Source organism: Accipiter gentilis, chromosome 34, assembly GCF_929443795.1.
Source record: "Accipiter gentilis chromosome 34, bAccGen1.1, whole genome shotgun sequence".
NCBI classification, from domain to species: domain Eukaryota; kingdom Metazoa; phylum Chordata; class Aves; order Accipitriformes; family Accipitridae; genus Astur; species Astur gentilis.
Window position 1 is genome coordinate 12526547 of NC_064913.1, and position 18374 is coordinate 12544920.

General features: G+C 44.7%; 1 protein-coding gene across 1 annotated transcript in view; it reads left to right on the top strand.

The window, feature by feature from the left end:
- Positions 1 to 14836, top strand: part of PLEKHG7 (pleckstrin homology and RhoGEF domain containing G7) — a 32661-nt gene extending 17825 nt beyond the window's left edge. Inside the window, exons 9-15 of the mRNA XM_049791933.1 lie at positions 1648 to 1822; positions 3771 to 3886; positions 4677 to 4773; positions 7825 to 7904; positions 9208 to 9367; positions 12532 to 12629; positions 14661 to 14836. Coding sequence (XP_049647890.1) covers positions 1648 to 1822; positions 3771 to 3886; positions 4677 to 4773; positions 7825 to 7904; positions 9208 to 9367; positions 12532 to 12629; positions 14661 to 14765 — 831 coding nt within the window. The 3' untranslated portion in view covers positions 14766 to 14836. The remainder of the gene's footprint in view (positions 1 to 1647; positions 1823 to 3770; positions 3887 to 4676; positions 4774 to 7824; positions 7905 to 9207; positions 9368 to 12531; positions 12630 to 14660) is intronic.
- Positions 14837 to 18374: the final 3538 nt, after the last annotated feature.

The following is an 18374-nucleotide window of genomic DNA, read 5'->3' on the forward strand; positions in this document are numbered from 1 at the left end:
TTCAACTTTCCTGCCTTATGACAGGATTTTAACAGCAGACTAGGAGAGTTCATTGAAAGCAAAACTGTGTAAATAGCATTTTACACAGATTTTTTTTGAACTGCAGAGGGTATCACAGATATGAAATCACACTTCTGAGCGTGGGTTCCCTTGCGCGTGTGAAAGTCCATATTTGTAATTTAGAACAAGCAAGAGGGAGAAGCCAAAAGGGAACAACTGGCTGCATTTTTGCAGGCAGAAAATATGTTCTGCCAGCCTCTATCATTCAGATGTTTCGTGCGTAATCCCTTGATTTGGTGACCTCCACCTTAACAAAGTGAAATGGCTACAGAAAAAAAGAAACAAATATCAAGCCAGATTGTAAAATCTCTCTCGAGTGTTTTACTTTGATACACGTCCTGCATATCAGCTCGGTTTAGCTGTTGGGTGGGAGCACAGTCTGTAGCGTATTATATGCTTTAGCAGATGAGAGGGGTCACGTTCCCCGGGTACAAACCAGCCCCCAGCCTCGACGCTGTGCCACAGCCGCAGTGACATACCCAAACCTCAAAACTGAAGAAGTCTACGGTGGCTTTCTTCTGCTTAAGGGAAGGGGTATATGAAAAAAGCCCAAACAAGGGGAATAGAAATGCAGGAGCACCTCAGTGCTTTCGTGTGTCTTGGGGAGCCGGCGATGAGAGAGCGGGGTGGGTTTTGGCTGAGCCCTGGCAAGAAAGCCAGGCTGCTGTCCTTGCTCACAGGTATTTGCTGACCCAAGTGCCCGCAGGGATGAAGAAATATCCTGGACAAAACAGCAAGCAACCCCTCTGCAATGGCAGTGGTTCAGCTCCTCGGACGGGTTTTGCTTAACTGTAGATAAAGGAAATATAGAACTCGGTATCAAAACACTACCAGTAAGTGAGCGTTTACCTCCCTCTAAGGCTGGAAAGAGCCATCAGTGATGTCTTTGTAAAGTTACAGCACTGGAGCGGGTTCTGTCTTTGCCAACACTGCGTCTGCCTGGAGCGACAACTCCAGCCAGCGCAGAGGTGAGAGGGGGTTCTGCTCTTTCTCACTTAGTATTAGCAGGCCAGCGTGTCCTGAAAATACTTAAGATTGATCATTACGATCATTACATTACCGACTTGGAAAGAGACACATGAAGCAGCGGGCTTTTCTCACCGGCCTGGGAGGACGCCTCTTTGTAGCAGCCAAACTCTTCAGCTTGTAGGGCCAGGGAGTTTCGCATTGTTTTTTCTACAAGGATTTCTCATGGAAATCCCCGAGAAGGATACGCTCACCCCTAAAAAAAAGCTCCCCAGTGGGAAGTAGCAGGTGACCCTAAAACCTAAGGTGGGCCTCAAACGTATGTGAAGCTTTTCTGATGAAATTAAAATGGTAGATAATTAAGAGGGCTGCTTGATCTGCGAGCACGGTCACAGCGCCTGAAAGCGCTGGGAAGCAGCAATGCAGAAAGCGAACGTGGAGGAGCGATGCGATTCCCCTTGTACAGAGCTTTTACGCTCCCCTTGCTCTCGCCGTGCGAGAAGTTCACCTTTAATTAGTCCCTGTCCCGTTACAGTCAGCTGCTGACGCAGAAACCTCTTTGCTACCTCCTTGCCAGGGAGCAAGCGGAGGCCTGAGGCAGGTTTTCCTTGTCTTCAGCAGTGGTGCGAACAAAACGAACAGTGCCGGAGGCTGCATCTGCCGGAGCTGCTGGTCGCTCCTTTGCATCGCCTGACGCGCTACCCGCTCCTCCTTGACAACATCTGGAAGAGGAGCGCTGACGAAACAGAGAAAGGCTTTATCTGGTCCCTCAAAGAGAAGGTGGAAAAGTCCATACGTAAGTAGCTAAGGTTAAAAGCCAAGCGTGCCATTAACAATTAGCAAGTTATGTGGCCTTTTTGTAGGCGTCCTTTGAGCGTGAATGGGTCTGGTCTCCCTGCAATGAGATGCAATGAGGACGTACATGCCTTTCTACAACCCTGAGCCCTTCCTCATTCTGTAGGAAATGATTGGTGCCACCCTTCTTCTGTCAAAGCCTCTCTGAGCAAGGTCACAGGACTCCCAAATCAGTGAGTCACTTGTATTTGCTCAGAATCATCGGCAGTGACAGGCAAACAATTAACAGCAGAGCACAAATTGGAACAAATCAAGAAAGATCTCGAACAAAGAGGTCTTTGAGTTGGATTTATGTCTAGGGAGGATTTGTTAGGGCTAATCCTTAATAGGATAGAACTGCACTCACAAGGGGAATATTATGTCAGTGACCTTCCACTAAATGACAGGGTCCTACCACGTAAAGTAGCTGAAGAGCTCGCTCAGCTACAGATTTTCTCTAGCTATTGTGGAAAAAGAAGCGGTTGGTCCAGGATTTTTCCCCCCGCCCTGCATTTTGTTTCAAGTAAATAATTTATTAATTCTAAATAATTTAGTAACTCAGCCTTGTTCAGGAAGCTATAAATGCATCTCTAAGTGTCTTATGGTCACATAGTACACCAGCAGATAGGTTTATTCCCCAAAAGGCCTCCTGCAGCCTCTACTGAAATCAAAGACAAGACAGTCCATCAGCAAAACGCTTCTCCTGCCACTCTTGGCAGGGAGAGGAGCCGGGCAGCTCCTCGTCCTCACCAGCAGCACACCAGGGCCTCCAGCCACCCAGCACGGTGGCTCGCTCTCTGCCACCGTCCTTCTCCCCATCCTGGAGGCTGAAGGCTCCAGCATCTCCCCGGGAGATGAGGCAGAGAGAGAGTTAATGGCTCCTAAAGACAGATAAATCCGGGGCTCCTTCTTCTGGGGTAAATACTCCTAATGACAGAATTACCACCTAAAAGAGATACTCAGGATCCTTCTCTTCTAGCCAAATCTTACAAGGAGTCTAGCCTAACAGCCACGCAAGGAGCACACTTTTCAGCACAGAACGGGTCCCATAGGAAAAGAAGATGGTTTTGTCGCTAGTCCGGGGACTTCTGCTGAGAGGACAGCCGTTTTAGGTATGGCCCCAAATATCTAGGGAATATTACTGGTGAAGAAATAGCTCCTTCCATAGTTTCGAGACCTCTGGGCCAAGGAAACCAAAGATAGCAGGATGACCCCTCTTTATTCACAGACACCTGACAAAGATCTGCCTTCATTTTTTGATCAGTGAATCAGCGACATAAGGAACACTTGCAGTCCCAGCATTCCCCTCCTGGTGTGTATATGTGTGTCTGAAATCATTATTTGCAATATCACTCAACACACAAACTTGGAATTTAAGTTGCAGGTCCATTAAAGTTTTCCCCATAACAGCCCTGAATCAGCAAAGACGTAGTCCCCAATTTTCACATTCTGAGGTGCCCCCATCCCAGTTAAATACTTCAGTCACTTCTGGCACCACCTCCCCCAAAATTAATTCTCATTCGTATAAACAGTCTTTTGATCAGACTGTATATACTGAAGATTATTTTTCTCTCACTACCCCAGACAGTTTAGAAAGGCAAGATTATTTTAAGAACTTTTTAAGATTACCGTTTAATTGAGTTTTGTATGATTCCCCCTGTTCCCCAGTCAGATTAGTAAACACAACCTTTTCATTTAGCACTGAATTTAAGCATGTTTGAATGCATGGTTTGAAATTCAGGCTCTGCTGACAGAATTTAGGCACTTTTTATAATGAGGCCAAGGTTTCATCTGGGGCTTCACATGTGAGGCGCTTTGGCTTCCACTGGAGAAAATCAGTGTTCAGCATCTTCTAGAAACAGGACTGTTTTTGCCAGCCTTGGCAACAACTGATGTTTCACATATTTCAGGGGATCTGGAAGGTAAAGTCAAGTGGTTGGACAACTTTCAGAAGTTCAGGCAGCTGCAAGAGGTCATAATTTGGCCTCAGGTCTGGGATCGTGACAAGAGATTCTTTGTTCCAGAGGTAAGCGGCTTTCTAAAGGGCATTTTTTCCTTGAGGAAGCTTTAGACAAGCCTATAAAGATAGGAAACTAAAGTTGGCTGGCTGTCTATATTCTAGTTACTGGGGATGGCTCTGCTCTAACAGGAGCAGCTGCAGCCTGAGCCCTGCAAACGCTGCGGCTGAACACGCGGGCTGCCCGCAGTGCCTTGGGTGGCAGCGTGGGCTGCTCTCAGCTGGCATCCAAAAAAATGCGATCGTATGGTCCAGGAGGACTCACCAGCGTTCGCTTTTAGGGGGCAGAATGAAATGGGATAGATGTAAGCATTACTACTTTTTTATAAGGATACGGAGTAGAAACTATTCGCCTCTTTCACTCCTCAAGCTGAGCCAAAGAAATTTCTCCTTATATTTAAACAGCATTACAGAAAATGACACAGCATACCTGGAAACCTGTGCACCTCTCTGCTGTGGTTGCCCCCTTACCCAGACAGACTTTAAGCAGCATTATGGTAACAGCAAGCGGGTCTCACCTCAAGGATTATGTCTGTTAACATGCAAGGCTGCAAAAACCATTAAACTCACTCCAGAAAAGAAAAACCCAGCTTAACATTTCAAAAGCGTAAACACGTTTAAGCAATAGCACTGCTGAAGAAACACAGCCATGGCCAGTTATTAGCTGCGTGATGTATTTAGCCTGAGATAAGAGCGCACGTGTGCTCCGTTTGTTTAACTGCCGGTTGCCTCCCAGTTCATCATTAGATATGGAAGATTCCCCATTCTGTCTCTCTCTCTCTCTCTTTTTTGGGTCAAGTGTTTGAAGCAAAGCATCAGAGAAAACAACAGCAGTGAAAATATTTTGTCTTCAGCGAACAGACTTCTCCTTCATGAAGGGAGACTAACGCTAGCAGGTAACGTCCCTAAATGTCCCGGTATCAGGAATTAGCTTAATAGAATCGTATTTTGTTACGGCAGGTCCAGAATGAACTTCTGCAGCAGTATGTGGGCAGGTGCGGGAACGAAAAACCAAACGTACAGCTTGTCAGAGAGAGACTGAGAAACAGCCAAACTGCCAAAAGGATGAGTAATCGGCGTGATTGTTTATTGTCACATCTGGGTATTCAGTCTGCCAGGTGCTGAAGAAATCAGCTTGACTGGTTAATGCCTGCCCCTCAAAGGGAGCGTTTTCCTGTCACCTTCAACAGCGTGGCAACAGGAAAACTGGAAGTTTAGACTGTCCTATACGAGGTGCCCCACGTACCCAGGACCAATGTCAACATACCTCACCTCTCTGGCACCGTATCCGCTATGTGTTTCATTGAAAAAATACTGAAAAGTCCACGTCTCCAGACACACAGGCACCATTTTGTAGCAGGGCACAGGTTGCTTGCTGGGGAGCTGCTGCAGAACCTCTACGTGCGCAGGAGAGGAGGATTTTCTCCCGGCACGAGCAGGAACCAGAGCCCGGGCGGTTTGGAGAAGATCATCGTCTGAAGGGATGCTGGAAGCTGCGTGCCGTGGTGGCTGCAGAGCCGTAGCAATGGTCTTACATTTCCTTCACCACTTTCTTGGGAGCAGAGGGGAAGAGAATAAGCACGAAACGCTGTCTCCCACCACCATTATTACTGTCATTAAGGGAGCAGCAAGAGGGACATGGTCCATTTTTCAATGTTTTTGTTTTCCTTCCCACATGAGGAGAATTACAGTAGCAGAGGAGAAGGCACAACGGGAAGGACACGGAGAGCAGAAGAAAAGGTTGCTGCCGATGTTTAGGGGGTGGCGGGCAGAGGAGAAACAAAGCCAGAGTCCTCTCCTGCCAATGCTTCCCTCTGCGCTCACTGTGCTCTTGGTGAGACATCAGCCCCCAGTGCAGGAGGTAAGGGTGGTCATCAGGTGTCCGCAGTTCTTTCTGCAATATGTAATTAGAAAATGGAGAAGAAGGAGGTGTGAGCATAACTCTTACCCACCAAGACAGCCAGCTGCCTGCGATCTGCAATACAAAAGTGCCTGGCATTTGGCCACGTGTCTGAATTAAGTATCTCTCAAGACAAAAAAATGAAATCACAAGCCAGATAAAATGCTACACAACAGAAAGACGCATATCCTAAAGTCACCACTCTGAGCAGACTCACACAAATTTGGTATTAAGGTGAACTGTGCTTGAACGAAACCGAGATCACCGAGACCACAGTTGCATGGTTTTTTTGTAATCCTGTAATTGAGAATAGGAGCAGCTGAGACAAGTGGGTTTGATCAGGTGTAGGAAGAGAAGGCTCGGGGAAAACATTACCCTTGTCTTCAACTGCCTAATGGCTGGCTTACGGCAGATGGAGCTAAAGGCATCTTGGAGTTGCCCAGAGAAAGGATGAGACATGACAATGCAAGTTGCAGCATGGGGTATTCCCCCATTAGATATTTGGAAAAACTTGCTAACAATTAGGGTGGTCAAATATTGGTACAGGGGACCAGAGATGTTACAGAATCTCCTTTCTTGGACATATTCAAAACTTGACTGAACAACCCGCTCTAGGTTGGCCTGCTTGGAGCAGCGGGTTGGACCAGAGACCTCCAGAGGTTCCTTCCAACTGTTGCCATCGAATGACTCTGTGAACACAGTATAAATCAAAGACACGGAAAAGTTTGTCCACAGCAGGAGACAGTTTACAAGTAATTCTTTCCTGTGTAACACTCACAAAAGCCTACTGAGATGCTGTGGAGAGCCCTCTACAAAGTTTGTGACTTCGTAGAAACTTACAGAAGGATAGTTTTTATACGATGTCTAATAGACATTAACTTGCTTCCTTGTAGTCTTCTGAATCTCCAGAGGCACATAAGAAGGTCCTCATGCTAGTTTCTTTGTTCTCCTTGCATCTAGCTGATCCATGATTGCTTCGTGCAACATTAATGAGACAATAAAAGTTTTCAAGCCAAACCTTCCAGAACCAAACACCCAAGAAAGTATTTTAGGATCCTGCAGCATGGCCTGGAAGCAATACCTCTGACCAACCCCATTTGCTGTGAAGAGTAGCTGGGTGTTTCATGCCTACTTTTCACGCCCAGAGATGCCCCATTGGTAGAGAGTAACCAGAGGACAAATTATGAAGGATAAAGCCTGCAGCAGAGAAAGGAGGTGATTCTGGAAGTGAAATAGGACAGCAAGTTGGGACCAAAAAGGGAAATGAAAGAAAGATTCATGGAAAGGGATAGAAGGAGCCATAAACAAGGAAGAGGTCAAAGGACCAAATTCAGCAGAGTCCAGGTTTCCTGCAGGAAGTTGCTTAAAAAGTTACTCCTGTTTTTGTTAAATTGCTCCCTATTATTTATTATAATACCTGAGTTTTCAACACAGCTTGGAGACCAGCCTGAAAGACTTTGAAGCATTCTCACAGACATCTGTTGTTATATTCCTCACATCGTCATGACCTCTAAGCTAGGAACAAAAGATAAACCAACTCTATTTCGTGTAGTTTTTGAAAGGCTTATGTGATGCTATCAGTTAACATTTCATCGCTGCAAAAGCCTGTGAAGAGGGCAGCATACCAGTATTTAAAGGTACCAGGAAAAGGTGGCACTTCCCTATTTCTTTATCTCCGCCATTTTCAGAAGGTTCACCAGGTAGGATTTGCTAATTTATGGCATGCCGGTTGTCGTATTTGTGGGTATTCCAGGTGATCCAGGTCACTTTTCCTGGCAAGCAAGTAGCTGTTTTTTCAGAATGAGGTAGCTGCTACAAGGTACAAGTATTAGTAGCCAAAATCATCAAGAGACATATGATTTTTTTACATGCTCCATTTGAGAGTGCAGACTAGGGGATGAGTAGTTGTGTACTATGTTGGAAACCACGATTCTTTGTTGGAAGCGTTTTGTAAGATGCAGTGATTCATAGATGTGCCTCATGTTAGAAGTAGCAATTCCTTCCAATAATCACACCATCAAATTGATTTTTTTGTTTTCCTCCTCAGAAAGCACAAGACTCCTTGATGCCTACCTCTTCCTATTTGATGATCTCCTATTAATTACCAAAATTAAACGTAACAAAAAGGTAATAATAGATAGAGATATACATGGTTGCAGTTGTTATGTTTTTTAGCTTAGTAAATATTTTGAATGTACTTTGGAAGATTGATCTAATGATAAAAATACAAGATGACTAATCGGCATATGAAGGATGGGTGATACCTCCTTATGCTAATAACAAACCATAACACTGATTCAAACCCTGCTTCTAGGCTTAGTACGTTACAGGAATGCTTAGAGAATTTATGTTACAAGACCTTAATATTTTCCTGGTGTTCTGATGTGCTGAATTCCTAAAGATCAGAAGTTTCAAGAATGTAAGAAGTTTCCTAATGCTCCCCTCATGACTCAGTCCAGCAACCTGAGAAAATGTTATCCCAAAGGTATCAGAACTATTGGAAAGAAGTTAAAAAATGAGGAAGACTGTTGTATGTGTCCTCTCTTTGCCTTGATTTCCCCTAGTTTAAAATGGAGATATAATGACTCTTCTTAAGAAAATTTTTTATCGATGAAAGATGCTATAGACAGAGTTCTATAGATGATAAATACCTGTATTTAGCCACCAAAAAAAGGCACCGGATGACCTGAAATTCCTAAAGCTTCAGTGTAGGAGTATATCTAGCTAATTAAGGTTATGAAGATGATGTAAATGAAGTCTATGAAGATGATGTAAATTAAGGCTGAGCAGACCTATGCTAAATCCCAAGAAGTTTGTGTCTGATTTAAAGACTCCTTGGGGTTTTTTAAAAGAGGCACCTGTTCTGCCTTTGTAGGAGGCAGAGAAGGCAGGCAGCGAGAGATGGTAGAACAGCAACACCATCCCCTGGTACAGGGAGAATGAAGGGAGCTGGGATTCAAGGGACCTGGTGCCCACAGGCAAGTCTCTTTGAGAGCTGCCCCACGTACATGTGGTGGTGGTCCTTCTGTGAGGGGCTGCGACCCACCTGGGGCCCCAGCAATTGTGTGTTCTGCAAGTATGCAAGGGGAGAAGGGGAAACGCACCTCCAAGGAACAGGGAAAAAGTCCTGCTATTAAAGGCTGGGGCGGGGGGGTGCAGAGGGAAGGGGGGGGGAAAAGACCTTTGAGCACCTTAGACTGACTTTTTTTATGCCTGTGGACTTGTATTGTGCTTCAGTTGTGGGGTTTTTAGTACAAGGTGTGACCTTGCAGGAGAACTCCAGGTACCGATGAGTTTTTCTGAGGTTCCTCAGGCAAATAAGCTGAGTACCTTTGATAAGAGAAAACACATAATTTAGGGCTGTTTAGCGTATATACTTCATGAGCAGATGGCAGACAGCCAGCTAACCAACTTCATTTTCTATTCCCAGAAATACGGGGGCTCAGACACCAGCTCAATCCCTGTCTGTCCTTCCCTCACTCCTGAGCTGCAGTCCTTCATAAGGGAGGGAGGATTTTGCACAGTCCTAGACCAGCCCATCCCGCTAGACAGACTGATACTGAAAAACGTTGACCCCATCCACGTTGCAGGTACGTGCCCGTGCGCATTTGAACGTCCTCATTACTACCACCTCAATGCAGCGTAAAGGATAAGACGCCGTTTGCCCACAACCCACCCCCAGATGCCTGGAGTGCAAAAACCAGTGCTTCAAACGCATCGTCAGGCGAAATCGCCCCAATAACTTCTGCTGCTGTGTCCTTGGGTGAGGAGGACTGACCTCCACAGAGAGTGAGCAGCTTCACCCTGCCAAAACAACGTCCCTCGAGTCACCGAATCAGAGCTTGGGTGAGGGAGCAGGCATGAAACCATCAGGCGTCCCCTTGGTCTGAGCAGCTCACGCAGGCTCTCACACACCTCCGTCTAATGCTGCCCAAATCCCAGCAGCCTCCTGTATCAAAAACAAATAAGAGAAAAGCAAATCTCCGGGCTGCAGGGCCTGTCAGCCATCCTAATCCTAAAGACTGGGAGGAAAAGCTCAGGGAGCTAGAGTGCTCTGTAGGAAATAGAAAGAGATGGAAAATAAACCTAGAGCCCGTAAAATTTATAACAACTTTCAAATATATTCACCCAGAGTAATTAGCATTCTGCATCCCTGCTGATAGGAGACAAACATTGGCAATAAAAGGTGAGTGACTAAAGATGAGGTAGGGGGATGAACAGAGAGAAGAATAACCTTTTTTTAAGCATGCTCCAGGCACTGTCTGTCTGCCTAACCAGTCTCCCTACCAACCCAGCAGAAACGAAGCAAAGGCAGCGGCCGCCTCTCGCCTCCAGGGTGGAGGGGAGGGCAGCCCCATGTTCCTGCCTAAAACCCCACTAGATGCAAGGCCGACAGCTTCTGGGTGCTGGAGAGGGCATGCAGCCACCGGTCTGCACATACAAGATTGGGCATAAAAGCCATAACGGACAAGGGAATAAGGTTTGGGGATTTTTTTTTTTTCCCCAAGTCAGCATTTCCTACGTTCAGAGATTTCTAACCAGGGTCCTTCTATCCCCGTGATCCAGCTGCAACCAGCAGAATAGACAAAGTTACTTGCTGCATCCCAGCCCAGGCTCTGGCCCCCGGTTATGGCCCTTCCCTACACTCTGGACCTCACTGCCCGACTTCTCTCCCATATATTCCTACCAGCCTTATTACAGCTGTAGCTATGGCAGTCTCCATTACTTCCCTGTAGTCTTGTAACACCTTGGAAGCCCCATCCTAATCCAGGACCCCTTGGAGCAGGGTACAATAAAAATTGTGAGAAAAAAATGACTAAAAGGAGCTTGCAGTTCAGGTTTCCACCATTTTGCGTAAAAAAAAAACAACAAACAAAACTTGCAGTATCAATGGAAAATGTCCTCCCTTTACAAGAAAAAAAAAAAAAAGAAAAGATTAAATATCGTCAGGAATGTGTGACCTTGGGGAATGCTGCCAATTTATTTGTAGTCTCAAGGAGACTTTTTACTACTGATGGCAGTAAAAGATTAGTTGGCACGTTCTCAGAAAGGGCAGCATGTGAATTCTAGTGATCCATCACATTAATCAGAAATGAAGCCCTCATTTTTGATCTAACAAGTACTTTTGCATCCACTAGTTTGCTGAGGGTTGATCTCACTTTGGAGATCTCTCAATACAAGGACTAGAAAAGCAATATGTATATCTTGCAATACAATAGAAATACCCTTTTGGCAGCAGGCAGGAGGCTGGTAATTATGCAGGATAATTCTAGCCCAAAGCCTGCTACATATCAGTGAAGGGATAAGAGATATAATGGTGTGCTCCTAACACTGGGAAGCTACCCTAAAAGCAGAACTATCTGCAAATGCCAGCACCTTGTACAAGAGATGTAACTTTACATGTAAGTGTAATAGTAGGAACCCATCTCTGAAGATCATAAGCAGCAACATACTTTCTGATTAGGAAACCGCTTTCCTTGTAACATTCTGCTCTGGATTTAATCTTTGCAATTACTTATTATCGCTCCGCTAATAATGCTTTACACTAAGTTTGAAGGGGCCAGACCCACTGGTACGTCGCTATATCAGAGACTGGTAATCTTTACAGCCACAGAATTTCTTTTAGAAAACATTACCGAGAGTCTGATGCTGAGCGTTGCCTAGAAAAATCATTTTTTGGACTGTAAAGTTTATTTTCTGTTGACCACAGACAGACATAAGGCATGAGTTCTGAGACATACCCCCTCTGCTGCTACAAATTTCCACTGCTAACTGATTTGCTGCAGCAATTTAACCAGTCTGTGCTCCACTTTCCTTTCCTATAAAACTTGGATTATAGGACACTTTATCTTCCAGAAACATTTTGCGGTCTGACTGTAGAGCACTTGGAAATGCTTGGACAAGAAGCTTTACACAGCAGCAAGAAATTCTACCTAGTACAAGGCTTCAGAGCAAACTACATGAAGTAGATAAGTTTATCAAAAAGATACGACAACTCTAGCAGACTCAGAAAAACGCTGCCTTGTCTTGGCAGCTCGAGATCTGCGTTCCCCTCGGGCTGCGTGGGTTCAGGAGCCAGGGCTCGGCTTAGGGCCACCGCTCACAGGGAGGCAATCCTGCTCCTCGCTCACCGTCGCTTCGTTTACAGCAACGTTTACAGCTAAAAAAAGCAACGCCGCGCAAATCCAGTGCATTACAACAGGTTACTGTGCCCTCCTCCCTGCCACAACCAGCCCACCCAAGCACACCCGCCGTCTGCCGCAGGATTTTGGCTGCCTGAAGATGCTTTCCCCTCCTCTTGCCCCAAACTTGCTTTGTGGCAGACTTAAGCCACCCCTTCACTCCGGACACACGACATTGCTGCCAATTTATCCCCTCGCAGGGAAACCTGCCCCGTAACGCCCAAAGTTATCTGAAGGAGCCAGGAGATGCTGCTGTCATACCCAGAGTCACCGATTAACTTCTGCAGAAGTTTGGCAGGAACCGAAGGGCTGCTGGTAACGTGCCTGGCCCTGCACCTTAGCTGCACAATGATAAAGTAATTAAAACCAAAACAAATGCAAGCAGAATTAACTTTTTGAAATAACAAAGCTTCCCGCACAACAAAAAACTAACCCTATCAGGGTGCAGTGCCCTATTAAGAATCAGAAAAGACGATTACATATATCATTTCTTCAATCATAATTAATGTGATATAAAATCAGACTGACAGCTGCATGAGGGAATTTATATCACTTCTTTATATTTTTCCCAGTCTTCAGCCTGCGAAATGCCTTCCTAATACAGCATGAAAATAGGTATCGTCAGTGCATAGCAGTTTTCTTGCTACAAGCACAGACAGAGACTGCCAAGGTAAGTAGTGCACTTTTTTTTTTTTCTTCTCTAATTACACAACTACGCTTTCCCTAAAGGAGGATTGCAGCCACAGGCCATGCTGTGACAAGAATCTGTTACAGTTGTGACATTTGACCAAAACCAAACCAAAACAAAATAACACCCAGTGCTCTGGCTCACACATTTGTTACAGAATCTTTGCTGTTGAACACATACCAATTTTATATCAGGGTTGATAGCAGGTCTTATTCTTGTTGAAAAACGTTATCATTTCTGATTACTAAAAAAAAAAAAAAAAAAAAAAATAATATGCCATTTCTTGTGTCACAGAAAGGAAGATGGTCAGCCCCTCCAGAGAAGTCAACACCAAAACACCCCCCCAAATCATATGCAGTAGTACTCAGACAAGACAACTGCATCATGCTCATCTACGCATGACACACATCTTGCAATTTCAGATTGAACAGATGGTATGATTAATTCCACTGTTATATAAATTTACCCCTCATTTTCACACCACATCACACTTCTAGTAACAGCACTGTATGTAACATCTGAAAGTGTGGTAGGCACTTCACAGAAGTGGTTTTTTTCTCCTGTAAGTTGAATTTCGTTCTCTAATACCGAATGCACAGAAATTTGACTACCACTAATACTAATTCTTGAAAGTAAATCGCAGTAGATAGACTTTTTCAGGGAAAAGCAATGACTGAATTCTTTCCATTTCCAAGTCACTGGCTGGTACTTGGAATAGGTATCTACTATAGGTATCTACTCAAGAAGTCGCTCCCTTCTCCTGTTACTAGAATATTACCTTTCCCTTCCAAAGCTGCCTTCTCACCAGGTGGCTACCGTCTTCTCGACTTCTCCCAAGCCCAGTTTATCGAAGGAGAAAACCCTGCCGTGAAAGGTTCTTTTCACATGGATGTGGTGGCATTACCGCGTTTTGTTGACTTCGGGCGCTCCGAGCCCTCGGAAAGGTAGGCTTTCCAGCACCGGCTCCGTGAAGGGAAAAGCTCAACAGTTTAAATCCTGCCTCCCGCCGGCCCACTGCTGCCGGGCAAACCCCTGTGTAACCACCACCACCACCACCACCACCACCAGCGCATCGGACCCTCCGCCACCAGCAGCCCCAGTGGGGCCAGAGCAACCACCACAGCCCCACGCCAAAGCCGGGCTCCTGCTCTGCCAGGCACAGACAGTTCGCCCACGCAGACAGGGTCAATAACGAAATATATGAACCCCAGCACAGCGTGAAGTAGAGCAGGCTGCCCCTTCTCAGGCGTTTCTGGCTCTTTGCGTGAACGCTCAGCGTCTCTACACGCGTTACAGCGGGGAGAGCAGCTCCTGACTAGGCAAAATAAAAACCCTGGGGTGGGAGAAGCACAGCGAGACCTTAAGCTCGTACTGCTGCCAACTAATTTGTAATGCCTAATCATAGCAATTCAGAGACAACTCAGCTTCTATGACCCAGACCATCTGGACTAGCGCAGAGAGAAGGAAGTTACGTATTTTAAAATCCATCTCTCCAGCCATCACCCCCTGCCCTCATACCTGGATGACAGCGGATATAGAGCTGAACGTTGTCAGCGTGATGCTAGAAACTGAAATTCATGTGGCAGCACGTGACAGATCTCGGAAGGGGACAGAACTTGCGATGGTGATAGCACTGGGGCTGTCTTAATCAGAGGAGCAGGGAGCCCAAACTGCAGGGACAGCATTAAACTAATAAATATTACACAAAACCGGCTGAAATAGCCTGCAGCAAACTTCACCGTTACAAGCAAACAGAGCATTAAAATCCTGCCTTCCAACCAAAAAGGAAACCTTCACTGGAAATCTCCGGCCCCAGACACAGATTCCAGCAGTGTCTAGTGGCCTGAGCAACTGGGAGAGTCTCGGTTCTGGGATAATTTACGTTCGCTTCAGGAATTATGAGCATGGACCTCAAGAAAGGCTAAATTAAACTGGCTCTCGGCATTTATGTATCTGAATCACTGGAACTTTTTTAGATTGTCGTGGTTTACAAATTATTTGTTCTTGTTACAGAAAACATGGATGTCACAGATAGAAACGGCAATCTCCAATTATACCGCACATCATGAAACCAAGAAAAGCACTTTCTGCTTCCCAGCTGAATCCTCTGAAATTTAACAATGTCAGCACAGCACCGACAGAGCCAGTGGAAGACAGTTATTTTTTCCAGCACGCCTGAAGTTTCTGAAGCTACCAGATTTCTGACTTGACTAGACAGAAATGAGGAGTTTTCACCACAGGATGTAGGAATTATACTGGAGGGGGAAAATGAGCCATGCAATAAGTGTACCGCTCTTAAATGCTCCTTTGCTTCAGCTAGGGGAAGGCTCTTGCCATCCAGGAAAGCTTTAATACAGCTTGTCATTTCCTAGAAAGTGGGACAGAGGAAAAAAACCTATTCACCAGAAAAGTCTAGAAGGGTTATTCTGAGATCATTCAAACTTCATTAATAAATTTAATGAAATTAAACCCACGTAGCCATAGTTCGCTATAGTTATGCCTCTCTACCTACTAAACTATAATATCACAAGATGGTTTTTTGCATTAACACTGAGCTTGTGGAAGCAGTAAAAGCAGATCTTGTGTTGACTCCTCATTAATTTTTAAAATGAGATTTTTAAAGCTTCTTTGAAAAAGGTCATAATTGCATATAACATTCAGTTAAACTAGAGATGCTACAGAGTATATAAAAAGAAAGAACAGAAGCGCAAGGATGCCCTGCTTTATTGGGATTTTTTTTTTTTTTTTACCTGAGGTTTTTCACAACTTTATTACCTGTCATTATGCATTGTTTACACCCATTGCAGCCTTCAGAGTTCCAGTTTACTTCCCAAACTTGAGTGTTCCTTTTGCATTAAACCATTCAATGGTTCAATGCTATCCCAGATCTGTGGTCCACATAGCAGAAGCGTGCCCATGTTAATCACTTCATCTTTCCCTCTTTTTAAGGTACTGGAAATGATCCACAGAACAGCCTAAAACTGCTTGCCGCAACATTCACGCAGGTTACTAACGCGGAGGGAGGGTGTTCTCACCAGGTTAGTCTTGCCTGATCCCCTGAGACTAGTCATAGTCAAGAGAGAAAGGAGACTGCCCTAAAGCCACTTTAAGTGACTCTGTCACTTCTCCCACTTTCCATCCCCAATCAACTAGTCTCCCTCAGCAGAAAAGTTAGTCCTTAGAACATCGCCTCGGTGTCAGAGATTACTGAGGGGGAACTGAACAGAGAAGCCACCCAGATGAGGACGTGGTGGTACCTTTTATCCACTCGAGCTGGTTCATCTGTACATACCAGCTATGGTCTGGAGGCTGTATGTATGTACGTATGTAGGTACTTACCTGGTTCAGCACTCTCCAGATGCAGCCTAGGCCACTGTGGTACACGTTCCTGCTCTTCCCCCTGTTCCTGTGATGGGCAAGATTTTTGTCACAGCTTCCTGGGAAAAGAACAGTCACTCAGGCTCCGTGCCAAGTGGTGAATGTGTAAGGCAGGAAAGGAGAACAGGGTGGAGAGGGCAGATCTGCTCCAGGACACCGCGCAAGCTGCAACCAATTAGCCACACCTGGGCTTACACAGCTGTGCTCAATTTCTGTGACCCCAAGCTCAGCTGCACATTGTGTCACACCTCCCCCTTCCACCCCTGGTGCCCCCCAAGAACCTCACACTACCTTGAAACCAATGAGGAGAGGAGAGAAACATATTTCAAGCCCAGAGAAGTCACGCCTGGCAGACTAAGCTCTGCCCTTTGTGCGCTGGCAGAAGCGAGGGGAGGGCTTTGTATCTCTGTGTAGTTTTGCAAAAGCAACCTTAAGCCAGGCCCGCTCAGTTTACCAGACAACTAAGTAGTCCCAGAGATTCAGTATTTCCAGGAGGCCAGCACATCTCCAAGGAGGACACCCGAGAGGAAGGAAGTATTCACACGCTGAGACATAAGCTTTAGGGAGACGCAAGTTCAACAGGCTCTTCTGTGGTCTGGAGAGAAAGACGCCTCGAAAAGCAGTCGAGGCAGAAATTAACTTCCCAGAGGAGACCTCTTCTCTCCATCTTTCTCCACTGTCTACACAAAGCCCCTAGGAAGGTCTGCTTCAATAGCTAAACACATTTTTTTTGTGAATGCCCCCACCACTCAACAGTGGCTTTGTCATGGGACTGATCACACACACGTTAATCACCTGGCTTCTCTCTGCGACGCAGCTCCACCCTCAGAGATTTCCATCTGACAAGCAAGCCTTTCATTAGTCTAAAGAACTAAAACAAGTGCTACTTCCGAGTCTTCCAGTTACACCAGTTGTCTGACTGCATTGCACGCGATGCCTGAACGCAGCCGGTGACAGAAGGACTTTGACTGAACGCGGGATACGCAGCAGCCTTGTGCAGTCATTGGGAATGGAAAAACTACTCTGAATTTAACCTGGGAAAAAAACAGATTCGAAAAACAGTCATTATCGCTGCCTCCTCAGGAACACAAAAGCTTTTGTTGCAGGTCCCCGTAAGTCTAAGGAACTGGAGGATTTAGCTTGTTCTTAGATGTGTGGCTTCCCAACAGTTCATTTGTAAAATGATATATCCCCCATTTCAAAGTACCTTTGCTGTCTGAAATGGGGCAAGGTAGTTTTGAATGACAGAACTGGTCTATTAGAAAGGTCTAATTTATTTTTTTTTATTGTCATTAATCATTCCTTTAACAGGTTAGAAAACAAAAATGACACTTCAATAACATTTCATCATAGTTTATACAGAACTGGTTGATGCATGGTGTCACCTCCTCATCCAAATCCACAGCCGCCTTCCAAACTGCAGAGTTTAGGAATTACAGTGCACGCTGGACTAAATTCTTTCACAATGTAAGGCACAACTACATGATCACAAGTAGTAAACACAAACACTGAAAATAGAACTTAAGAGAATCAAAATTCAATTAAAAAGAAACAAAACCAAAACACACTCATGCAAAAAAGCTATCTACACCTACCAAGGTGGTATGATCCAGTTTAAAAGTGCAGTACTCTGTAGGTAAAACTGCAACATAAGGCTATTATAATACATTACCTCTAAATACTGGGTAAGAACTTAAAACTTCTTCCATTTATATTTCATACAGTTAGACAGAAATTAAGCTGTATGAGCAATATTCACATCTGCAATAATAAACTCATCATTAAAATTCAGAAAAGAGGCAAACAAGACAACATAATTTGTGGCACGCATCCATTACAGAATACCATTCATCAAGTTCACATCTCGAGTACTGAAGAAAAAAAAGACGGCTAAATTAATGGTACTTTTGGTGAATGAGGCTATCTATAGCCAAATGACAAAGCTGCATACAAAATTGTTTTTGTCCAGCAGACCGTGATTCTGTAAGCTTGTGGTTATGATTTATTTCCTGTCCAGCAGCTAGAGTTCGCAAGATTGAAACTACAGAAGTTAAAAGAATACAACAGAGTTTACAACAACTTGAAACTATCGGATACTTTCAAACACATAGAAAAAGAAAGACTTAACTTTTTTCCTTTTTGGTGATAAACTTTTGCAATTTTGGCATTCACTATAACTTTTACATAACATGACAGTGAGCAAATCTTATTAAACTTACCTAATGTTTGAATTTCACGCTGAGAGGTAGTTTAAATGAAATCTTATGTAATGGCATCACATGGTGGGGTTTTAAGATAATTTTTTATTTTTTTTTTTATTTTTTTTTTTCCTTTTCTTACAAAAGTGAC